This window comes from Melanotaenia boesemani, chromosome 8, assembly GCF_017639745.1.
Source record: "Melanotaenia boesemani isolate fMelBoe1 chromosome 8, fMelBoe1.pri, whole genome shotgun sequence".
Classification (NCBI taxonomy): domain Eukaryota; kingdom Metazoa; phylum Chordata; class Actinopteri; order Atheriniformes; family Melanotaeniidae; genus Melanotaenia; species Melanotaenia boesemani.
Genome location: NC_055689.1, coordinates 3,523,704 through 3,549,998, shown reverse-complemented (window position 1 = coordinate 3,549,998; position 26,295 = coordinate 3,523,704). Strand labels below are relative to the sequence as shown.

The following is a 26,295-nucleotide window of genomic DNA, read 5'->3' as shown; positions in this document are numbered from 1 at the left end:
CATTTCCGGTGTGGCTGGTTGCAGTGTGAGCAAGAACGGCTTGCTTGGACTCGTAGCAGCTCACCGTTAGTAGGTTAGTTAGTTAGTTAGTTGGAGTGGAGGTTAGTGAGTAGTGACTCGTTAACGTCTGTCTCGATGACGTCAGCGCCGCTGAAGCGATTCTACCAGAAACTTCCGGTGTGGATCGTGGAGGACCACCATGAAGTAAGGCTGGTTATGAGCACATGTAGCTGTTAAACTCTTGTTATAGTGCTAGTAAATCAGGATCACAGCCAGGGGCGTTGTTAGACATAAGGCTCTACTGAGGCACAGGCCCCCACTAAGTCACATTTTTTATTGTAAAGAGCTGCTGTGTTTATGAAATGAGGAATGTTATGTTCCTTCTACTTCCACTTGCTAACCCGACTGTTACGCTGCATCCATTGAAGTGCTGCTGAAGCTGAAATACCAAACAACAACAACAACAACAACAATAATAATAATAATAATAATATGGTTGTAATAGACTTTGTGAAAAACGATCCCCTTTGTGTGTTTTGTCAACTAGAGAGTAAAACATAAAAATAGAGAATTTATAATGTAATTAAATATATAAATGAATGAGGATTCAACTTATTAGATTGTTGTGGTGAATCCAGTCAGATAATGTCATGTTGATCTCTCTCACATGAATTTGGAGGGTTAATTTGAAAAATAAGCATAATAAAAGTTAGATAATCAGATTTTACTCGTATTTATTAACATTTACAGAAAAATATGATTGTTAGCGATAGTTTTAAACGTGTTCCCACTAAAACTGAATGTATTCTTCAGTAAATGTCCACTCAGCCATGTTTTGTGTAGTACTTCTTGCCTTACTGAGAACTTGTTGTACACCGTGTCTCAGAACATGCAGGTTGAGTATTTTCTGGTGGATGGTACCAACCTCAAAACTTTATAGTTGATGCTTTGATTTAAGGTATAAGCTAACTAGTTATCATTATTATAAAATAGTGCTTTTTTTTAAGATAACACAGGTTATTATAAGACATCTCATGTGCACTGAAAACAGGTCATAATAACTCGATTCTGTTATTAATCATTCTTTATGGCTGTAAAGTTTAATGTTTCTGTTTAATACGGTTTTTGTTTGATTTGATCAGTTGTGTAAAATTATGGGAGATCACTTGGTGTTAACATTACAGTTTTATTTTTTATTGTTTTTTACATCTGTTGTATTCAGTTTTTCACATGACACAATGACAGTGGTATCTTCTCGAGGAAACGGCATTATTTGAACGTGCAAATCAGTCTGATAACTGTCGTCTGTCCTTGTTTTCATCTTGTTCCTCACTGCTGGAAGCTTAACTCCTGAGGTTAGACCAGGGGACGGTTGTACTGGGGCATGACGACAGCATGAGTCAGAAACACACAATTATTCTTTGTTGACAGTTGAAGCTGCTTTTGTGACAGAGTTTGTCATTTTTGGAGACTTTGATTTTTGGGTTTTTAAAGCTGTAAGCCATAATCATCACAATTATAACAAATAAATGTGTCTAAAACTGAAATAAATTAAGTTTTGCGCAATATTCAAACTTTGAGTTTCACCTGTATTTACACAAAGTTAAGAGACAGGGTGGGGGTGCTTTGAGTGGGTGTGTGTGTGTTGAGTGAGACAGACAGAGTATGTGTGTGTTTTAATTGTTTTATGTTATTTACAAAATGCAGATGTTTTTATTATGCAAAGCACTTTGTGTTAATCATGGATGAGAAGTGCTTTATAAATAAATATGATTAATTAATACTGTTTTTACATTAATGTCATTCAGTTAAATCAATAGAAGAAATTTAATTATGAATTAAAAAAAATATATTTTACATTTTTATTAAATACTGGACGGGATCCGCCAGCAGCAGCTTCGCCTGTTTCTTTTTCAGTCTGCTCATGCTGGTCGCTTCTTTGACCTAAAGTCCCCAGATGGGCCTGAAAACTTGTAAATATGCTGTAATTAAATGATCAACACTGATTTGACTCTGAGATGTCCATCAGATTAATCGGTGTTCCAGAAACCACGCACAACGTTTCACGTTGTTTGGAACGCAAACTGTGTGCGTTCATTTTTTTAATGCCTTCATTTTTTGTAATGAATTCATTGTAATTAACGTGTTAAAGTCCCACCATAGTTTATTTCTGTTGTTTGAAAGTTTCCAAAGGCAGCTGCATGATGACCAGACAGACATTTCTCTTGTTTTCTGGAGTGGACAGCACGTCTGGGGATCTAATAAGAGTTCATTTCCCTGTGTGATCTTCCCTTTAAATCACTTCCCAACCACGGACTCGTCTGGTTGGTCGTTAGCACTCCTTTACACCTTCGCTGTATTAAGTATTAACAGCATCAGGTTTCTCCTAGTTGTGCTTTCCATTCGTGCAGCAGGTCAGACGGGATCATTTTTATTTAAAGTCGGCTCTTTTTTGACTGGATGTAAAAGTTTAACACCCCCACCTCACGGGTCTGAACAGCCTGATAGGATCTTCTTTTGTATTTACTTTTTATTATTGTTATTGAATCTTCTTTGCATGTGGTTTATGGTGTCAGATTAGTGTAAAGAATATGTTTTCAACTTTTGATAGTTTGGTCATTTTACTTTGGGAAAATTTTATAACTTGTATGTAAAATAGTTTTAAATGATTTTCTTAGGTTGTGTGTCCAATCTACCGGGCCATTGCGTCCAGACATCTTCCACTTCAGAATATCCAGATGGTTCATTTGGACTCTCACCCTGACCTGCTCGTCCCCGTCAACATGCCTGCTGACACGGTCTTTGACAAAGAGAAACTCTTCAGGTATGATTATTGTCAAGCATCCAGCACCATGACAGTCAGTAGATCAATGCAGAAGAAAACTTAGATGTTCTTTTCAATGGCAAGTTCATTTTTTTGTTGTGTGATTCAGGTGCTTCTGAATGGCATCATTTCTGTCTGTATCAGAGCTTTAAAATCTGACCCAGATAAATGGGAACTGTTTTTGGAAAGTGTCATACATACATGACTCTAGCTGCTTCCAAATGTGTTAACATGCATTAGAATATTTGCAGTTTGAACACATGAAACTGCACAAATGTTAATATTGTGTGCACATATTTGCCTCCAACCTCCCGCATGTGATCATTTTCAGGTGCAGAGAGTCTGCTGTTCTGACAGATTGTAAAATGATGTGTGCACCATTAAAGTGCAGAACAGGTTGCATTTCTGCACAGATCAGCTTGTGTGCATGCGCAGACGCCACAGTTCCACAAAAATACTATGTTTAGGTGTGAGTGGAAAGCTGGGACATCAGGCTTCTAGTTTAATTTGCTTCTACAGTTATTTTAAAGTGGGATAGACAATTTCTGCAGAGGCAGATTCTACACAGCCTGTCCAAAGAACAGTCCCAGTCTAATATTTTATGGAACCTCCTTCGTCGGTGATTCCAGCAGCATTCTCTGTGGCATCTTCCAGATGAGCTCAGTGATGTTGACAGGTTTTCAGTCCCAGGACACACAGGTGGTGTTTGAGTGGGTCCCTGGGAAATTCAGTGGGTTCTCAATTAATAAAAAAGTATTTATTTCTATCTCTTCTATTCTTCTGTTTCTTAAATTGCAGTGTTAAACTACTTTGATTTTAAGATAATATAATTAATGGACATATTCATGTATGTTTATGAAATGAAAGAAATACAGGTCACACACCAATAACAAACACCACCGTAACTGTTACTGATGCTCTGTTATGAACACGGATCAATCGTACTATATAACAATTCTGAATATCACTCTTCCTGTAACTGATGCAAACTTTTTTTAAATTAGTATTATTTACACAAACCAAGTTAAATGTGTTAGTGACACAGTTTGCACTCTGACTGTTGGCCTTTTATTTCTTTGTGTCCTGTGCCAGTGGTTGTTAACCATGGGGCCGCGACCCATGTTTGGGCCTTCAGCGCCACCAAGAGGGCCACAAAACAACTTTGGGTTTTTCACCTGTGGGCTGTGAGGGCCGCAGGACTGCGTAAAGCTCAATTTATAACCGCGTGGCATCTGAGAATGGTGGGGTTGGCACAGCTGGTGCCGGTGAAATGTACTCTCACACTCCAGCATATGGTTCCGGCATTTGTGTTGCAGTTTCTCTTCTACAATGACCACACAAATTCAGCAATAAGCTCCAGAAAACTGCAAGTATGGAATCACAAAGTGACCACAAGTCACAAGGGAGTACTTCCACGTAACCGCAGTGCAGGCATGTCCGGTCTAGAACAGCGTTAGAACAAGAACACAAGAACAATCCTATTTATAAAGTGCAGTTTAATCTGAGGTAACAAGGCAGAGCCGAGGGGTGTTAGTTAACTCTCGCCATCACTGAAGCCCTGAAGACTTTAACTGTATCCCAGTTCAGGGTCTACACCTTTCGGAGTGCACAGACTACGTAGGCTATGGAGTGTCCTACTAGCCAGTGCACTTCGACGTCACTTAGCCTTCGTGAAATGAGACAGCATAGCTAGCCGACGGGAATTCCCCATGGCAACAACGTGGACAGAAAACCAAATGTTAATGTTAACAGTGTTATTATTAACAATGTAAATGAATCATGTAATTATTTATTAATAATAAATAATGCAAATAATAAATGTGTTTGATAAAATTATTATAGAATATAGTATTATAGAATGTTGTAATTAAACAAATGTATAATAATTATAATTATTATGTCAAATTAAATTAATTTTAGGATAATTATACCAAAAAATTATTATCATAGTAACTTACTATTATATTAACATAATAAATTATTGCTGGATAACATCTGAATAACATAAACCTCTGAAATTCTACAGTTCTGCGTATCATAGGACACTTTAGTGAATGTTAACACCGACCGTGTTGGTTCTGTCTTTCCTTTTTTTTAATAATGTTTAAAAGAAATCAGCTATCTGAGGCTGTCTGTTGTTTTTCAGCTGGTCCAAACTCTTCACGAACCCCTTAAAAATCCAGTAACACCAAATGTTACACCATTTTACTGCCACCGTTTAACAAACATGTTTTTTAATGCTTTGGTTTTGTCACATTTTTACTAAAGTGAGGTAAGCGAAAAGGTACTCTTCGGAGCTTTGTTGCTCGTTTGCGGTCGTCTTGTGCTAAAAGAAGGATCCACCACCAGCAGGCCACTCGGGCGGCGGGTCTGTCGGGTGGAGGCAGAGGCGAACAGCGCTTGGCGCGCCGCTATGTGGCCAACCAACCTGCACTTTGAAATGTGTAGACCCTGAATCAGGACATCACCTTCAACACAAAAGCAGCATCTAGCAACCAAACATCCAACTCTTGTGGTTAAACCGTTTTAATAATTAATAATATTTAATAATTTAAAAAAGAAAAAAAAACAAACAAAGAAAAAAAACACAAACATATGAGCTTAAGATGCAGCTGTCATGGCTGGCAACTCTAAAAATATATTAAAGTTTATTTAGTCAATAAGTAGTTTAAATAAATGTTTTGTATTTAGATATCTAAAAAACTAAATTAGTGCATTTTTATTTATTTAATCAGAACTTTTTGTTATTTTGAATGTATTTTATAACTGAATCATTTTATTGATCAAATTTCCATCTTTTTCCATCAGGTTATTTTTGTTGCTGTACTGAAATCTAATATTTATTCTAATATCTTGTTCTTGTTGGAGCATGATTTTATTCCATGAATTATTAGCCTTTTGAGCATCTTGTTGGATGTTACAACATACATGTGATTCTTAAACATCTTTGTGATGGTTTCATTGTGTCATGACATATTTTTTAGATATTTTTCATAATTTCATATTTTAAAGGGGTTTAGCTGTTAAACTGCAAGTGGATTTGGTTTAGTTCTTGATTATAAATTAAACCAAGACTGGGATCAGTTAGACTAATAAAAACCAATATCTGAATGGCCCCCAAACGTCTTTGTACTGGAAAAGTTGGGGCCCATTGTGGAAAAGGTGAAGAACCCCTGTCCTACGCCACTCACCTCTCCTGCTTCCTCCGTGTCACGCTGTTCTGATCTAACCCTTGGGCTACGGTCAAACATTCAGTCCAGATTTGAAGATGTGGTTTTTTTCATTAGGAGCTGGTCTAATGTGGCCGAGGATCCCAAGAAATTAGTGGAACCACCTTTTAGACATCTGGCACATAGCAGGGTTGTTTATTTAGACGTTGACAAAACTTTAGAGAAGTTCTTTCTGACAACAGCTCTATTGTCGGCCAGAAACCGACCAATCAGAGGACAAGGCGGCCACAGACTCCTCCTCCAGAGTCTGAAAGCTCCAGCATGAGCTGGTCTCTGCTGTGAGGACATTGGGCCACACATGTGTCCATTAATGGGATTCTCTGCTTTCAAATACTGTGTTAATCCCTTCACAGTGCAGAAATGTCTCCTCATGATGTCTGTTTTCACTCGTGGATACTAATTTACTCTCACACTTATCACTCCTGTTAAGAAATGTTGACGTTCCTGTGAAACGCCACGGTTGAGTCAGTGTAGGGGAAACACTAACATTTCTTTAGCTAGTGATTATAAACACTAATTGTTGTTTACTATGTATTGTTTTTCATGGGGAAAATGGGGTACATCCCAAGGACGCATCGATAGTGAGTTTACTGCGTCCTTTCAGATTTTAATGCATCAGTGATGCAGGACCTAGGTACCTAGCAACATCACTGTAAGCTACTGCTATATCACAACATTTATTTCCATCCAGAGTTTCATTATTTTTTCTTTGAGATCTTGTAGTGATAATGGGAGAGTCGGTCCTCCATCATATCCCAAAGAGTCTCCATGGGGTTCAGGTTTGGACTCTGGCTAATCTATGCATGAAAATGACGTCTCATACTCCCTGAACCACTCTTTCACAATCTGAGCCCCGTTAATCCTTGGACCGTCATCTGGAATATGGCCGTGCCATCAGGGAAGATGGAATGACCTGCTCGTTCAATATATTCAGGTAGAAGTTAGAAGTCAGAGTATAAACAAAGTAAAACATTGTCATGTTGGCTGTTTAGCAGCTTATTAGCTCCCACATTAGCAACTAATGCTAATGCGCCGGCATGTTTGACAACGATTAGATGTTTAGAAAATAACAGGAAGTTATGTCACTAAGTACATATTTTCATTATTTACAATATGTTCAATAATAATAATTTATGCTGTCTTTTTATTGTGTGTTTGTTGTTTTGGTCTACTGGGAGCAGTAATACAGTCGAACTGCTGCAGGGAGGAAAGATCTGTGATAACGCTCCTTCACATGTTTGGGGTGAAGAAGTCTGTCTCTGAAGGAGTTCTGCAGTGCTGTATGAGCTGTTCTCAACATGGATGACAGCTTATGCATCATCTGCTTTTCTCCCACCACCTCTGCTGGGTCCTAGGGGCATGCCACTTTCTTCCTCTCACAGCAGACATGCTACTGCTCCATAAAAAATGGTTGATGCCACCAGTGTCAAAAATCTGATCAGATCTGATTATTACAGTAATCTGATCACTTGGTTATCAGATTTTAATGGTCATGTAAACAGACTCGGAGACTCGCTGCAGTTTGGTCAGTGCTGGAAGCAGGATGATTTTATTTGTGAGGGACTGTACATTCCCCCGTAATGGTATGCAGAGTCTTAACCTTCTTCTTGCCTGGCAGCATTTTACTTTAGCTCTGCAGCCCCCTTTCTTCCTCCTCGTCCTTCTTCTGAGATATCTGGATGCTCTGCAAAGGATATCCATGTTTGGTGTAGCACTACCGGCTAATCCAAAGTAGAAACAACAGATCTGTGACTGTGCTGGTGATCGTTGGAAGAAAAGTCCATCTCAGAATTTGAGTGTGCACACTCAGTGTGAAGCTTTGAAAGTTAAAAACACACACCAACAGTTTTATTACATCTGTCTTCCTGAACTAAATTATCGTATCTCAACTAGCCCAATTTGAGCCTAAAAATAGAAATAAAAACTGATTTAAAACTGTTCAAAGCTTTTAACCTGTCCTGTCCAGCATCATGACAGCAGAGTAATGGTTTGTCTGCCGTTTTGTGGATTTAGGGATTATTTTAGTGAAGTCATAGAAAAACATGCTGGTATGAAGCAAATGTGAACCCGTGGATGTCCGAGGTCTGGGAGTATTGTTTTTTATTTATGCCCTACAAGTGCATTCTGGCATTTTCCAACATTGTAAATTAAACTTCGTTCTTAATGTTTTGCCTGTTAAAATAAATATATATTTCATCTATATTTTCCTTTTCTTTCCAAACAAGCTTCTGCCGCGTCACATGTGTTTGGTCATTTTATGAAGCAGACTAGATTGACGGTGGGAACGATTTTCTGCTGTGGCGATGCACCCGCCATCTTTTTGTATGTGAAAATGACCACATCTGTGGGGTTGATGGTAAAAATGTCTGTGATAAAATAACGAATGTTGTGTAACTGTTACCGAGCCCATTCGCTATGTGTGTATTTCAACATTAGAACAGGACGACTTGTCCTCCTCATACCCAGCATGCTTTGTGCCACTGTGTCCTTCACGCATACAGGCTTGATGTTGTTGCTGAAGTCAGACTGGATTGTGTTGAATCATATTCTTTCAGTGAACTGAGTATAGAAAACTGGATAATGCCCATGGTGTATGCTGGTCATGTGTCCGGTGTGGCATGGCTGCATCCATACTGGTCCCAGCAAATCAGAGAAGGAGAACACAAGATGACTGTAGGCAGAGACTCCTCTACCACCACCATCAGGTAAGACACTAAAACACAGAAAGGGGATAACATGACTGACTTGGTTCTCTGGTGTGTATCTCAGTCATCTTTCTGTTGATCTGCAGGCTGACTTCTACAGATAATTATTTCCTCAGTGATGGTCTGTATGTTGGTGAAGACCAGCTGGAGAGCTCAAAGCCTCTGAGACTGAACGTGGTCAGAGTCAATCCGGTCAAACCAAGTCACATTACAGGTTCCAGAACTCTAACACAAAATGTTATTGGTTAGCAGACAATCAGAGAGTGGGAGAGAGACGGATGATGGAAAAGTGACCAATCAGAGTTTACAACAAAACAGCCACAGGCAGTGCAAACACAATGAGCTAAATGATATCACCATTTTGTGGAACGTGCCCAAGTACCGGCTGGTAAACACGGACTAAAGATCTACACAGTGTGTGATGTCATGCTATACTCCAGATGATTCTACACCTCCAGTTCTTCAATAGCCATTTTTTTTATTTTAATTCAGTCTAGAAATGATGAATTTTCTCTTATTGCCCCTTGAAGTTTTATTATTTCTATCTTTTGATGTCAACATAACAAAATAATATAGAAACAAAGTAACCAAGAAGTTACATCCCAAGTAAATCTCCTCTGCTGTATAAAGAGTAAATAAATCCTACATATGAACTGAATTTCTCTCAGGACCTCTATCTGGACTTGGGAGGCTTCCTTCTGGAAACTTCAGTTTAAAAATGGTTTTGACCATTTCTTTTCAACCTGAAAAGAGAATTTAGAGACCCAGGAAAACATCTAGGTAGCTTTAACTTTAAGCTGTCCTTTGGCAGAATAGCTGCTGTTTGACACATTATGACTACATTATGGAATTAAATACGCTTTGTTCTACAGACCACTGAACACTGACCACGAAAGGCATCAACCTCACGTTTTAACAGAGAAACAGTCAGCCATCCGTATAATTTAACCCTCAGTAAATGGAGCCGTCACATTGTTTTATGTCCAGCCAGTCGTAAAGGATTATAAGAACACAATAACATTTAACGTCACTGTTGCTTTAGATAAATGTTACCGTCATTTAACTTTACTTTGTGGTACAAAGCTGCTCTTTATCCAGCAGGTGGTGAAACATGTTGGATGTATTTACTTTGCTTTGCCGGCTTCACAATGACACATCGTTCATTCTTCTAGAGTTTTTTCTAGAGTCAGGTACAAAGAGAGAACTGTTAAAACTTGCACTTTAGTGTGAAATTGGCACAATATGACCAAACTTTTTAAAATAAGTTGAACTTCTGTAGAGAAAATACTGAGATGTTCTTTTTAGTGTTCTGCAGCATGTCTTTTATGTATGTATATAATCCTATTTTAACCTTCCTTTTGCTTTTATATCTGATATTTAATACCAGGGCAAAGCACTGAGAAGGACACAGAGGGATGTTTTGCCAAGAGACCTCGGACGGAGAGGAGTAAGGATGGAGAAACCAGTCATACCCAGTCCCACTCAGCAACCACTGACCCACTGCAGCCAGCAGGGGGCAGCAGCAGCAATGGGATGTTAGATGGTGATGATGGTGAAGGATCCACCAGTTATGTTGTTGAGAGAATAACTTCATTTCTGGATGAAAACGACCCATACATCCTGGACATTGATATGGATTTCTTCTCCTGTAAAAACCCCTTTAAGGAATTATACACAGAGGTACCTTTTCAGCATGTATTCGATTGTAATGTTCTTTATTTGATCAGGTTCCAACACCTACATGGCAGCAAATTCATTTTCCCGTCACCTGTGTCAGTTGTCATAAATAATGGGCTCATTTTTCTGGCAGTGTTGTACAAACCTGCTAAGGAAATGGAAGCTGTGTGGCCCCAACCAAAATCTCCATTTTACCTGCAAAAGTTGAATCTGATATATTCAGATATTCTGCATGAAGGTAATGTCAGCTAAATATAACGAAGGTTAAGGACATTAAGAAAACAAAAACATGCATTTATAATATGAAAACTACACACTTGACCCCCAGAGGTTTGACACCTTGAGGGATTACTCCAGTATCTTAACTTTTCCTAGGACTGTTCCTAGGAATGTTCCCAGAAATGTCTCAAGGAATGTTTCTAGGCCCGTCCCGGGACTGTTTTCCAGGACTGTTCTAAGACTATTTAAGACTATATTGTTCCTAAGAATGCTCCCCTCTGGATATCTCTAATAGTGTTCCCAGGATCTGTTGGAGCCTCTCTCCCAGTTTGGGGGTCACGGCCCCAAGTTGTCTGACACCACTGTTGTCTTCACTCCCCTCATTTTCTTATCATTCTCCTTCAGTTCTTGGTATTTTCACAGCTTCTCATCTTCCAGTGATGGATCGCTACATCCAGCACTGCTGCCTTCTTCTGCAGCTTCTCAACCACCAAGATGTCCAGTTGGTTATCCATCACCAGTTTATCAGTCTGGAACTGGAAGTCCAACAGGATAGTTAATGGTGCCTCCCAACTTGACCTGGTACTTCAGACAGGGTTCTAATTATGGGGGGCTAAGAGGAGCTTGGCTCCCCTGAAAACGTTCACCTGTGACTCTGAGGGGGGCGCTCTAAAATAGTCCACTTTAAGATTATATTTTATTTTCCATGAGGTTCCTGATTTCTCTTGAATGAAAAGAACAATAATAATTTTTCTGTGTTGGACTTTTTCCATTCAATACATAAAATTTTCAGACACTTTTTCCGATACTTTATCTTTAATTGACATAAGCTCTGTGTTGTCTCTGTTCAGGAGGAATACTCCCTCTTGAAGGAGCTGTACAACTTCAGAGAACCCGGCCTGAATGCCGATAAGGTTAGACACTTTGTTCATTTTCCTCATTAACTGTGACCTACAAAACATACCTAACACTACAACACAGTCTGGAAACATTAGATATTTAGACATAAACATTTCTCTCAGGTTATCAGAACTAACAAAGCTAAATTATGTCCAGCTACTTAAAGCAATAGAGGATGATCTCTCACGGTGGAGGCGCTTACCCATATCGCTCATGGGGAGGGTTGCCACAGTTAAAATGATGGTTCTATCTAAAGTAAACTACCTGTTTATCTAAATTTCTATGGAAAAACAAGCCATCACGTATCAGTCTAAAAATTTTACAACCGACTTGGAGCTACTTTACTCGGATTGGAGCTACCTAGTGGAGAGATGTGGGTGAGTTCTGGAGGAAAACTAAAGATTTTTTATTTTTTTTTTAATCGTTTTGTTAATTTTAAGTTTGGCTTTCCTTATATCATTCAGTGTATCATATACTGGGAACACACGCTGAAGCTTCTGGCACGTTGTTTTCTAGATATAAGGACCATTCTCTTTTAAAGTAGCTGATAAACTCAGGATCTTTAAGTATTGATGAATTAAATCTCCAGTTTCTAGTTGCTGGTTTATTGCTCTTACTTCTCAGAGTGAATGATACTGGTGCGTGATCACTAATGCTAATAGGATGGATTCTGATTTCTGACATGTCATTCATCAGCGAGCTGCTAGTTAAGAAATAATCTAATCTAGAATAGGAATGGTGAACTGAAGAGAAGAAGGTGTATTCTCTTAGTGTGGGATGGTGAGAGCGCCAAGCATCACAAAGACCAAAATCCTTCATGTTTAACAGTTTCTGAGGATTACTGTGTTTATCTGTGCTTCAACCAGTCAAAGCTCTCTTGGATGAGGATGGTCTGCCAAGGCAAGTTGTTGTAATATGAGGGTGTTATGGTGGTGTGAGTACAAATCCATAAAACATAGACTGCAGACAACCCTGGTAACTAACTGTGTATGGCTGAGCTTCTTTTTCTACTTCAAATGATCACTGGAAATTTTTCGGGGCATCATTAAGATTTTTCAGTGACTGCGATTTCCTGCTTCCTCGGCTGTATTTATTAAAATCTAACATGTTTGTATAAAGGAGGAGCTCGATGAATGTGTCGACCGTCGTATTCATCAGTTAGAAGACCTGGAAGGAGCATTTGCTGATCTCCTGGAGGATGATGGAGAAGAGACAGTTAAACACTGGGCCAGCAAACCAGGGTAAACCTTTTTATACCTTTATTTTATTTATAACAATGTAGATCATTTAAAAAAGGAGAGAAAATGGACTCAAACACAATTACAAACCTATAAATGATTTTTGTGCATAATTCTGAGTATTTGTGTGTGTTCAAAAGCAATGTAAATATTCCAACTAAATTAAATGCCCAGAATCATTCATTCACTCATTCACCCACCACTGGTCCTTCTCCAGCACAGGGCTGGAGTTACTGGCTCTCATTAATAAATATCTTCTTATGACTCTTTACATGAGAAGTTTTCTACAAAAACCCCTCCTTCGGATTCATGAACCTGTTTGTAGATCGCAGGATAGTTTGCATCTTTCCTCTTAGATTGGTGAGTACCACTGTCTTGTAAGTTGAACGGACAGACCAGCCCTACTTTGCATAGTTAAAAAGCTTAAGATACGCCAATAAGAGGTCATGACTTAAAGGCCGTTTGCAGACAGACAGAGGTGAGGCAGATTTGGAAAAATAACAAACAGAATGACAAAATGATGAATGAGAACAAAAAATAACAACGAAAATGTGCAATGAAGCCTGAAAGTGTTCACTGGATCATAAATAATCACCCTACATAATAATGAGCTTCAATATAAAAACACTGTAGAATAAAACTTTATTACAGAGGACGTTACACAGTTTGTAAATATACTGTTTTTCATTTTAAGATGCGGTTCACCTACGGAACGAGTGCAGCATCTGATAATGTGTTATTAACCAGGAAATAACCTTGATTTCTTAATAAAAGTAATTATTATAATGAAAACAGTTGTAGTAAATTTGAATTAGTTTTAATTATTAATTTTTTAATTATTAAAAGTGGTTTTTTTTACCACATTCATCAGGTGAATCTGGGAGTCACAGGTGACTTTTATGGAGTGATGAGGGAACGAATCTGGCATGTGTGCAGCCTTTTGCCCTAAAGGGTGTTAGGACGGTCAGCAATAGAACTAGATCCATCTTGACTGACTTGTTCATGAATGAACGAAATGCATGAAAAATAGTTTCATTTTCCCTTGGAAGGAAGTTATAATGTTTGGATCTGCAACGTCAGTATTTATCTTAAATAACAGAATGCTTTGTATTTCACCAAAAGTTATTTAAAAATCTGACAAACACATGACTAGTTTTATTTTTGTTTTTTAATGAACAGAACAGCACAAAACAACACAAGTGTGGATTTTGTTAGAACATGTCGCCTTCCAGATGTTCGTAAGTGCTCCTGAGTTTTTGTCAAGAAATGAAGATTTTGGTAAATGCCACAATTTTCGGATAATGTTCGTAAGTAAGGTTTAAGGACAAATGTGTTCATAAGAATGGTTGGAGAACGAGGCCCATTGTGTCCTGACATCGTTCTCAGACTCCTCCAGCCCACACAAACATTCTTCAGTTGTTCTTCCATCTTTCTCCTGTAGAAACTCTGATCTTTCTTCTCAGTTCTCTCTGCACCGACTTTATCAGCTTCGTCTCCTGACATAAAAGCCCTCCTTTTGTCTTTCAGGAGAACTTTAATGTCAGAAGGAATCCATGGTTTGTTTTTTGCAAAAGGTTTTACTGTCTCAGTGGGAATGGCAGAGTCAAAAATTGATATAGTCTGTGACACAGCTGGTCCTCCGTTGTGGTCACAGAACACATCCCAGGGGGGATTGGTTGGTACGTGTCCTTAATGTTTTATTTCCTCTGGTGTGGCTGAATGACGAGGGAGATGCTTGGTTAGGGTCCTCCTGTCATTAGGTGGAGGGTATGTGGTTGTACACTGTTATCGCAATAACATGTAAATATGTAAATATGCAGAGAAATTGTGTTGTGGTTGGCTACCATAAACACAATTATTCTACAGATAAGTGATTGTTCTTAGAGCTGAACAGACACAAAATCATACAAAGATACAATAACTGTATCAAGCCATCAAGCATGTTAATAATTTTTATGATTTACAGATGAAACAAAAAAAATTGATTATCCAGCAAACCTTGATTCATTTCAATAATTCCCTTGTTAACTGTATTGTAATTGACGTTTTACACTATAAAAAATTTTTGAAAGAGCAAAATAATCTAAATCTATTGTGCATGTCATGTATTTGTGTAATGTCATTAAGACATTAAGTTTATCATGAAACTCAAGTTTTCTCTTCAAGAAGTTCACGTTAGAGATTTGATACAAACTAATGACAGTTTCATGCAGATTATAGTTCAAACTTTACTTGTTTTCATTAAAGACCTAAAAGATAAAATGTAATGTGCTCTATAAGAATAATTTGCTGTGATGACTGGACAAATGAGGTCTTGTAAAGACTTGAAAGAGCAACTTGTTTTGGACGTTCTCCAGGGAGGCAACTAAATCCATCCATCCATCCATTTTCTGCCGCTTATCCAGAGTCGGGTTGCGGGGGCAGCTGCCTAAGCAGGGAAACCCAGACTTCCCTCTCCCCGGCCACATTCACCAGCTAATCCGGAGGGATCCCGAGGCGTTCCCGGGCCAGCCGAGAGATGTAGTCCGTCCAGCGTATCCTGGGTCTTCCCCGGGGCCTCTTTCCAGTGGGACGTGCCCGGAACACTTCACCAGGGAGGCACCCTAACCAGATGCCTGAGCCACCTCATCTGGCTCCTCTCGATGTGGAGGAGCAGCGACTCTACTCTGAGTCCCTCCCAGATCACCGAGCTTCTCACCCTATCTCTAAGGGAGAGCCCGGCCACCCTGCGGAGAAAACTCATTTTGGCCGCTTGTATTCGCAATCTTGTTCTTTCGGTCACTACCCACAGCTCATGACCATAGGTGAGGGTAGGAACGTAGATCTGGTAAATCGAGAGCTTTGCCTTTTGGCTCAGCTCCTTCTTTACCACGACAGACCGATGCAGAGTCCGCATCACTGCAGACGCTGCACCAATCCACCTGTCCATCTCCCGCTCCATCCTTCCCTCACTCGTGAACAAGACCCTGAGATACGTTCACTTGGGGAAGGAGCCTATTGCAGACCCGGAGAGAGCACTACACCCTTTTCCGGCTGAGGACCATGGTCTCTGATTTGAAGGTACTGATTCTCATCCGCTGCACACTCGGCTGCGAATTGCTCCAGTGAGACCCGATGAAACCAACAGAGCCACATCATCCACAAAGAGCAGAGCAGAATGGAAGAGGGTCCAGCCCCTCTCAAGGACAGTGGTTCCAGAGCCCAAGCTGTGCGTCGAGGCGAGTCCAACTATATCTAGCCGGAACCGCTCAGCCTCGCGCACCAGCTCAGGCTCCTTCCCTGCCAGAGAGGTGACATTCCTCCTCCCTAGAGCTAGCTTCCGCAGCCGAGGATCACACCGCCAGGGTCCCTCCTCTGGCAGCTGCCCAGCTCACACTGCACCGAACCCTATGGCCCCTCCTGCAGGTGGTAAGCCCATGGGAGGGGGGACCCATGTCATCCTTTCGGGCTGAGCCTGACCGGGACCCATGGGCAAAGGCCTGGCCACCAAGCGCTCACCTCCGTGCCCCACCTCCAGGCCTGGCTCCAGAGGAGGGCCCCGGTGACCCACGTCTGGGCAAGGGAAAACCCTGGTCCTTATTTTGTCATCATCATAGGGGTGATTTGAGCCGCACTACGTCTGGTCCCTCCCCTAGACACCTGTTTGCCATGGGTGACCATACCAGGGGCATGAACCCCCGACAACATAGCCGCTAGGATCATCAGGACGCACAAACTCCTCCACCACGATAAAGTGGCGGCTCAGGGAGGAGGCAACTAAATCTACCACTCCCAAACTATATTGTGGGTTTCCGACAACTTGAAATGAGTGACCACACAAGGTCAACTCAAAAGCAGCACAAAACTTTACACAATCAATAATTTTGGATAAAACATGCCGGTTTTTATCCAGCTCCTCATTGACTTCCTCACTGCCAGCCTATGACCATCATCCAGCTGCTAGCGATGTTCTGCCGTTCTAATACAGCTAGCTTCACCGTGCTATCCATGTGTGCTCAGGTGTTCTTATGTTTCTTTATTTTTTTCAGACAGATCTTTCATATCCCGTACTCCTGTAACTGCCCAGGCCGGATCTGTTCCAGTAGTTTTATAATGCATACACAAAACAAAACAAAGCATTAGCTTGTCTGCAACCAACTAGCCAAGCCTACATGTGTACCAGTTATCGGAAAACCTCTCTTGTTCTGCTTTTGCGGTTGTTTGATAGCAAGGTCAAGTTTATCTTGTCCTAACTCTTTTAACCAAAGTTTCTCCTTGAAAGTTTTCCTCTCAAATGGATCTTGAATGATCTCATGGACTCGGGACTCTGTTTGATCAGAGTTGTCATTTTGTGTAGAACAATGGTGTCTGTTGAAAGTAGTCCAAAAGTAGTCCAACTGCCTTAATTTAGGTGTAGTTTGACAGTGTTGCAAGGGGCGATAAAATTGTCACCCCTCGTGGAATAATTTTGACAATGCTGATAGGATTAATTTGCATAAAACATTTGGCAATCTGATTATGTTATTGGCTAATCTGCTAAAAAAAAGAAAGAAAAAAAAAACTCTGCCTGCTCTGGGTGATTTTCCATCACCCCAGAACTAAACTTGAGAGTATTGACAATAGACTTGCAGGAAAAAAACAATTTTACACAGCAGTTTGTATTTTTAAACATTTAAACAAACATTTTACACATGTTACTATCAATATTTTTATCACATAAATTAAAAAATTTGACATTTTTGTAAAATTCTTCTGAATCATGCTTTCTGTTGGGAGGGTGGCACCCTGGTGCCCTCTACTGGCCAGCTACCGCTGGTTAAAACCATGCCAGTGGCAGAAGGAACTCATCAACTCATCTGCTATAATGTGAGGCACTTTTAACTAGAAAATACTGCAATCTACTTCAGGTGAGTTGAGCTTTAGTAAAACAACTCTGCTTTATATGACAATTAAAAGTTTATTCTAAAGGATGAGAAGTCCAAGTAGCGATAGACCTTTTTTGGCTTCATACTTCATACATACACATTGTGGTTTCTCTTCATTATCCACCATTGACTATTACCTGCTCAGTCCTAGGACAAGATAGGCCTCATCATTTTTTGTCTTTTTTTTTTTTTTTTTTTTTTTTTTTTTTTGGTAGTTGAAATGTCTATTGTTGATTCATCATCGTTTGCCCATTGGTACTTTCACAAATCTGGACATGTTTTTTATGTAGATTTGACCCTGATGACCTGAGGGATCCGGTTGGTTCTTAACGAACCAGTAGATCCTGAATGTATTTTGGCCCTAAACCATTCAGGTCTTTGTAAACTAACAGCAAGATTTTGAAGTCAATTCTTTGACAGACAGGAAGCCAGTGTAAAAAAATCTGAGAACTGGACTTATATGAGCTATGTTCCTGGTCTTAGTGAGGACTGGAGTTCTAGGATCTACTTTCCTGGTCTTAGTGAGGACTGGAGTTCTAGGATCTACTTTCCTGGTCTTAGTGAGGACTGGAGTTCTAGGATCTACTTTCCTGGTCTTAGTGAGGACTGAAGTTATAGGATCTACTTTCCTGGTCTTAGTGAGGACTGGAGTTCTAGGATCTACTTTCCTGGTCTTAGTGAGGACTGGAGTTCTAGGATCTACTTTCCTGGTCTTAGTGAGGACTGGAGTTCTAGGATCTACTTTCCTGGTCTTAGTGAGGACTGGAGCAGCAGCGTTCTGGACTAACTGCAGCTGTCTGATGGACTTTATAGGGAGACCTGTGAGGACAGCATTACAGTAGTCCAGTTTACTAAAGATAATGTATGGACCAGTTTTTCTAAATCCTGCTGAGTCATCAGTCCTTTAATGTCCGTATGTTTAACGCTTCCACTGCTGGTCACTTTTCATCACTATTCCTCACAGATTGGAAGAAGGATAAACTCCAGGCGTCGTTCCAGATTTTAAAGGACTTCTGGCATCAATATAAAAAAACTGTGAGATATGTAGAAGAAAATATCGGTCTGATATTATATCAAATAGCGAAAAGCCTTGGATTTAAAACAGTGGATTGTGCTCTTAATGTTCCTCAGACTGTTGGTATTGATCCCTTAATTGAGGCATGTGAAAGCTTTCTAAATGTCTTTGTAGATAAGATCCTGATAGGCTCAGATACCATCCTCTGTCTTCGAACCATCAGTCTTTGTCCCCTGTTCTTCTCCTTTTCACCAGTTTGAACCAGTGTCTTTGTCTTTTCTTTGTGAGATTGTTGGTCATCTGAAGCCTTCGGGTTCCCCTACATATGCTCTCTCACCACGATTATTCAAGGAGCTTATTTCCACTGTAGGGCCCTCGGTTCTTGCTGTTATTCACAGCATCATGTCCTCATGTCTGGTTCCTAAAGATTGTAAACATGCTATATTCCAAACTCTGCTAAAAAAAAAAAAAACCAGCCTGGATCCCACCATTCTGTGTCATTTCCCACCAATTTCCAAACTTCCTTTCATTTAAAAAATCTTAGAGGATTGTTTATACACAGATAAGATTTTTTAGAGGTAAATAAAGTTTTTGATGTCTGTCATTCTGGTTTTAAGTCTCTTCATAGCAGCGAGTCGGCTTTACTGAGGATTTTAATGATCTTCTATTAGCTACAGATTCTGGTGACCATGTGATCTTGGTTTTATTGGATTTAACAGCAGCCTTCGACTCAGTGGATCACAACATTTTAATGACACATCTGGAGCATTGTGTTGGCATTTGTGATTTGTGGTTCTGCCCTGGAATGGTTAAGAGGACATTAAGAGGACATTCTCTGTTAAACTGGACCATCTCCAGTCATCCCCTGCTCCTCTGTCATGTAGGGCCCCCCAGGGGTCCATTTTTGGGCTTTTGCTCTTTCCATTATACCTCCTACCCCTTGGGTCAGTTATTAGGAAGCTTTCCATCTGTATGCTGATGATACTCAGGTCTATGTCCCCCTTAAACGCAAGGACTCTTACTCCCTAGAAAAACTTTTAATCTGTCTCAATGAAGTCAAAGCCTGGATGACCTCAAATTTTCTTCATTTTAATGAAAGAAAGACAGAAGTTGTGGTTTTTAGTCTTGGTGCCGATGAGTCCTCTCGTGACACAAATCTGGGTGTAAAAATGGACAGTAATTTTAATCTGGACAGGCAGATCGATGCAGTGGTCAAATCTAGGATAGAGGGTGCACCTATGTAAAAGTAAATAACAGCAATCCAATTGGGTTGAAACAAATGCATGGATTACCATCTCAGATTAAGGAAAACCAGACCTGTGAACTTCTAAATAAAGTGTAAATTTATGATGGGGTGGGAGGGTGTATTGGTGTATTCCTTTGGGGTCTGTGGTTGCTGACAATCAAAGGCAGCAGACAAATGTCTGTCAGATGTGATGAAGCTCACCTTCATCTGATAGGTCAAGCTTCATCCAGTGTTGGATGCCTATGGAGAGATGTCACTGGTAACTTCTTGATGAAACAGGTCAGAGTTTGATCACTTTAGCTGGCCCATCTGACCAACATAAGCACTACACTGACATAGTAACGGTTTCATCTTTTGTTTTGTTTTGTTTTTCTTTTTTTTCTTTTCCAGCATGTCTTCGTTATCCCAACTGGTTTCTATTATGAAGGCAAAAAATCCCAGTCCTGACTACGAAATGGTAAGAAAAATATTCCGTATGTCATTAATTATTAGACAAGGACACCTTGTGTTGATATTACTGTTAACCCTCAGCTGTATTTTCCGCTAACACAAGCCCTGTTTCCACCAACGGTTGCGCCGCAGGGCATTAGACCAATCTAACCAATCTGATCCAAAAGGGTGGAGCCTGACACACTGCAGCCCATTGATTGGTTGGAAAAAAGTCACTTCCCATGCGACCTGGCATAAAAACAAAGCAGAAATGGCTCCTTGTTTAGAGCAACAGATTTTCTTTTTGTTAATTGAATCTCCATTTAAAATGGCGTTACGAAGCACCACCAAGAGGAAAGAACACAAACTGGTGGATGACCGCCATTCTTCTCGTTTGGTTCTGCGTCATGTTTTGGTTAAACCTTAAGGAAGGCGCAGCGCTATAATGGTGTCATGCTATCTGAAGCATCCATCACCTGATACTCTGCCTCTCAGTTAGGGTTACAGTGGCTGAGGAAACGCATCGAGAGTAGAGTTTACAAACCATAGCCGCACCCTTACCGCCCCGACCCACACTCGTTGGTAGAAACAAGGCTGTACCAAACCAGCCCTCCAGAGGGTCCAGATATAACATAGAAGATATTAATAGAACATAGAAGATAGTAATAGAACATAGAAGATAGTAATATTTTAATAAGAGTATTTGTAATTCCTAATTTGTCCATGTAAGGTTTAATTTTTTTATGTTTAAATGTAAAACATTTCCAAGGCAGTGGGTGAACTTGTTCTATTTTTTCTATCTTTCTAACTTAATAGATGTGACTTGAGTTTGTATGATGAGCGAGTCAGTTAAGGCGGTCAGGATTACTACACACACGGAAATCAATCGATCAATAATTCAAAGTTTATTTCTGTAGCACCTTACAACAACACCAAAGCTGACCAAGGTGCTTAACATCATGAAACATATAAATAAAAATACACATTAAAATAAAGGAAATATAGTAGAAGGGCAGTGTGGCTCAGTGGGTAGAGTGGTTGTCTGGTAGCCTGAAGGTTGCCAGTTCGATCCTCAGCCTGTCGAGCTCGTGTCGAGGTGTCCCTGAGCAAGACACCGAACCCCAACTTGCTCCTGATGGGTCGTGGTTGAGCGCCTTGCATGGCAGCTTCCACCATCAGTAGGTGAGTGTGATGTAAGATGTAAAGCGCTTTGTGTAGCGTTTCCTTTATTTTAATAAAAGCGCTTGTAAATACAGGCCATTTACCATTTACAAAGTGGTAAAAGCACAAAATCGATTAAAACTAATATAACGTACAGGTATGTACATTTAAAATAACTTCTAGATCTGGAAAAGTTACTCTGAGCATAATGTAAAATACTGGATATTTCACTTCCAGATACCTGGGATTAAAAGTTTGGTGCCTTTATAGATTCATTGCGATCTGGACGCTGTAATGCATGTGGAAATGAATAACTGAAACAAAACTTATTTTTCTCCAGAAATTTCAGGTTGTTTTCTAAAATAATAGTTAATACAGTGTAAACATGTTTGATAATGTACTTGTACTTCTATGTACTAAAACAAAGTGAAAAATTTGGAGTTTTAATTTTTTATAGGTTGTTATGCTGTTATTTTACTACTGATTGGAGATTAAGCATATTGTATTTTAACTACAGTCATGGACAAAATTGTTGGTACCCTTCGGTTAATGAAAGAAAATATCACAATGGTCACAGAAATAACTTGAATCTCACAAAAGTAATAATAAATAAAAATTCTATGAAAATTAACCAATGAAAGTCAGACATTGCTTTTCAACCATGTTTCAACAGAATTATTTAAAAAAATAAACTCATGAAACAGGCCTGGACAAAAATGATGGTACCCCTACAAAAGACTGAAAATAATGTGACCAAAGGGACGTGTTAATCCAAGGTGTGTCCACTAATTAGCATTACAGGTGTCTACGATCTTGTAACCAGTCAGTGGGCCTATATATGGGGCTACAGGTAGTCACTGTGCTGTTTGGTGACATGGTGTGTACCACACTCAATATGGACCAGAGGAAGCAAAGGAAAGAGTTGTCTCAGGAGATTAGAAAGAAAATTATAGACCAGCATGTTAAAGGTAAAGGCTATAAGACCATCTCTAAGCAGCTTGATGTTCCTGTGACTACAGTTGCACATATTATTCAGAAATTTAAGATCCATGGGACTGTAGCCAACCTCCCTGGACGTGGCCGCAGGAGGAAAACTGATGACAAATCAAACAGACGGATAATACGAACGGTAACAAAAGAGCCCAGAAAAACTTCTAAAGAGATTAAAGGTCAACTTCAAGCTCAAGGAACATCAGTGTCAGATCGCACCATCCGTCGTCGTTTGAGCCAAAGTGGACTTAATGGGAGACGACCAAGGAGGACACCATTGTTGAAAACAAATCATAAAAAAGCCAAACTACATGTTGACAAGCCACAAAGCTTCTGGGAGAATGTCCTATGGACAGATGAGACAAAAATGGAACTTTTTGCCAAGGCTCATCAGCTCTATGTTTACAGATGGAAAAATGAAGCATATGAAGAAAAGAACACCGTCCCTACTTTGAAACATGGAGGAGGCTCTGTTATGTTCTGGGGCTGCTTTGCTACATCTGGTACAGGGTGTCTTGAATCTGTGCAGGTACAATGAAATCTCAAGACTATCAAGAGATTCTAGAGAGAAATGTGCTGGCCAGTGTCAGAAAGCTTGGTCTCAGTCGCAGGTTATGGGTCTTGCAACAGGACAATGACCCAAAACACAGCTAAAAACACCCAAGAATGGCTAAGAACGAAACATTGGACTATTCTAAAGTGGCCTTCTATGAGCCCTGACCTAAATCGTATTGAGCATCTTTGGGAGGAGCTGAAACATGCCGTCTGGAAAAGGCTTCCTTCAAACCTGAGACAACTGGAGCAGTTTGCTTATGAGGAGTGGACCAAAATACCTGCTGAGAGGTGCAGAAGTCTCACTGACAGTTACAGGAATTGTTTGATTGCAGTGGTTGCCTCAAAAGGTTGTGCAACAAAATATTAAGTTAAGGGTACCATCATTTTTGTCCAGGCCTGTTTCATGAGTTTATTTTTTTAAAATAATTCTGTTGAAACATGGTTGAAAAGCAGTGCCTGATTTTCATTGGTTAAATTTCATAGAATTTTTATTTATTATTACTTTTGTCAGATTCAAGTTATTTCTGTGACCATTGTGATATTTTCTTTCATTAACCGAAGGGTACCAACAATTTTGTCCATGACTGTAAATGAGAAACATTATTGTGTTTTGTGTTGAGTGACACAAAATCATAATAAAAAAATAAACTGTGTCATGTCCGAATGACCATAGGTAGCAGGCTTGTACAAAAATCAGAATTTTAAGAATTTAAAAAAAAATATTCAAAGAGAAAAAAACGGGTCTCTTCAAACGCCCCTTCGTCATTTTTATGCTGCCGGCATGGTTCTAGGGGGTATTAGAATGTTGGCAGTTCTAGTGTTAAAGGAAATTCCTGGATTCAGACTGGACTCGGATTATCCCCAAAATCGAATCAGTTGTTCCTTATTCCATTTCAGTTATTTCCTGAAAATTTTATTAAAATCTGTCTATTATTCTTTTAGTTATGTTGCTGAAAGACAGACAAATGTATGCCGGCGAAAACATAACCTCCTTCTCTTTTGTTGAGTGTGTTTGTGGATCAGCTGAGAAGGAGGAAACAAGCGCTTCATGGTTCACACCTTCACATATTTACCTCAAAGTGTTGTTGTTTATACATGTTTATACTTCAGTATGCAGGGGCGGGTCTAGAAAAGTTCTGGTGGGGGGCCAGGCAGGAGCACTGACCAGGAAAAAGGGGGCACAGATCAGAAAGTATCTGCTGTTGGTTGAGAAACCTTCCAAGTTGAAAAGCATTCCTTTTAATTTTGTAATTATTGATGAAAATAATCAAACATGGTTTGGCGTCAGTTCTTACAGCTGCTTTATTGAACCTATCATTGCATGGTGTGTTAGCCGACCTTGGAACAGCTTGTGGATGCTGTTGGACAATGAATAGTGTCTAACTTTATACATCATCTGGATTTTTTTGAGGTAGACTAAATCATGGAAATTTAAAAATATTTAGTTTGAGAAACAGTAAATTAGAGATGTGACTACATGCTGTTTTGTTTGTAATTCTTATTGCTCATTTCTGGAATATAAATAATGGCTGAAAATTAGTTTTGTAAGTATTCCCCATACTTTAACACAATACATGAAGTATGGGAGTATGAAGGAATGATACAGTGTGTACAGAGATTTACTATTAATGTAATCCTTTACCTTGTACAGTATCGCAGCAGATATAACAATTTATATCAGATTGTACTGAACGTGGAACCTGAACTAATGAGTTTGACCTCCCTGTATTGAAATAAACTGCAGAGTTCATAGATGTGAATCATGCTCGGGGTCTCTGACTTGTTTAAATGTCGCTCATTTACAAGATCTGAACTGTCAGAGACAGATTGAATGTCTGCCTTTGTCCCGTCTCAGACCGCTTTCTTTCCTTTAATCCTGCCACAAACCATCTTCTCTCTCAGGTTCACCAGGCAGGGTTAACCTGCGACTCAGTTGAGCTTCCTCATCACATCAGCTCTGACGAGGAGATCGACAGATTAATTTTAGCTGTTCAGCGGTTCCTGGATGCTCTGCCCCCCCCCACACTGGTGACCATATCCAGGTGAATGGACCAGATCTGAAATCAGATCTCAGCATCTGGACCTGTACTGTCTGGTAACCAGGATGTCTCAGACTTTAAGACTTTGTTTGTGTTCACAGGTCCAGTCTGGATGAGTACTGCCCTGCCAAACAGGTGGATTCAATCCAGAGCAAAGTTCTGGCCATTCTGGGTGACCTGTATGGAGAACTGGACCTGCATAAAGATTATGAAACCAATAACATAGACACTAAGGACGGTCCGAAAATATAAATATTCAGTAACTCCTATTTACATGTGTGTAAGCTTTCATCAACACTGACATTAAACATTGTGTGCAGTGAAATGCAGTTTTGATCGGACCAAAGAAGAGGTCTCAGTTAACTCTGGTGTGGTGCGCCGGCAATGTGAAGGCCAACGGACCTTCCAGTGAACCATGAGGAAGAAAGTAGTTCGACATGGTGGATATTTGGCTGCCTGCCTTGCTGGCTCATACCAGACAGATTCTGGTGAATTGGTGTTGTATACTGCAAATAAAGCTCATCTGAATTAAATTTATTAGGGGTGAGTGTATCAATACTCTGGAGTCGATACTTCAATATCTGCCATTCAAAGTTATTGGATAATATACTTCTTGAATTTTAATACACCTCAGAGCTTTAGGCAATCAAATTTGATGTGAAATCTTAAATTTAATTGTAATCTAATTTTATCATTTTTAAAAGATTTAATTTAATCTTTTTCATATATGATTTGCTCAAAATTTAATAGGCATTTAAATTCGTAGTAAATTAGTTTCATTCGTGAATTTATATTGTCCTTGTAATAGAGATATTAATACACACTGTGCAATCATGATTTTTCCTTTAAGGGAGAAAGGCTATCGATAGATTAAGATGTATCATAACCTAATGGTATCATATCCCATGGGCGTAGCGTCCCCCGTGTACCCGCATCTCTGTCCTCTGTCCCCCGCACTTTTTACAGCCATTACAACCGCTTAATTAAATTTTGTAGAAACACATTTTAAAGCTAAGGCGGCAAACAAACACCGTGTGTGAACAGAGACGGGCTGTCTTTGGTGTGATTCACTTCTTCAGACAAGTTCAGCAAACCAGTCAAGAGGCATAAAACTTTAGAAAGTTCCTTCCAAACAAACGGTGAAAGATGAGTAATGCTGTTGG

At 39.7% G+C, this 26,295-nt stretch overlaps 1 protein-coding gene across 1 annotated transcript; it reads left to right on the top strand.

Annotated features, from left to right (window-relative positions):
- On the top strand, positions 1–25,669 carry LOC121643797 (UPF0489 protein C5orf22 homolog). The gene is made up of 10 exons (XM_041991344.1): positions 1–204; positions 2,679–2,824; positions 8,610–8,759; positions 8,846–8,973; positions 10,147–10,439; positions 11,507–11,569; positions 12,675–12,796; positions 20,349–20,415; positions 24,996–25,135; positions 25,234–25,669. Exons 1-10 carry the CDS (start codon positions 136–138, stop codon positions 25,382–25,384), a joined length of 1,329 nt encoding a protein of 442 aa, XP_041847278.1. The 5' UTR covers positions 1–135; the 3' UTR covers positions 25,385–25,669.
- The last annotated feature ends 626 nt before the right edge of the window (positions 25,670–26,295 follow it).

Excerpts from the sequence above, each read along its gene's own strand:
- LOC121643797 (XM_041991344.1), top strand. The coding sequence starts at position 136 with ATGACGTCAGCGCCGCTGAAGCGATTCTACCAGAAACTTCCGGTGTGG. Across the intron at positions 20,416-24,995 it reads CCAGTCCTGACTACGAAATG|GTTCACCAGGCAGGGTTAAC; the intron begins GTAAGAAAAATA and ends CTTCTCTCTCAG. Across the intron at positions 25,136-25,233 it reads ACACTGGTGACCATATCCAG|GTCCAGTCTGGATGAGTACT; the intron begins GTGAATGGACCA and ends TTGTGTTCACAG.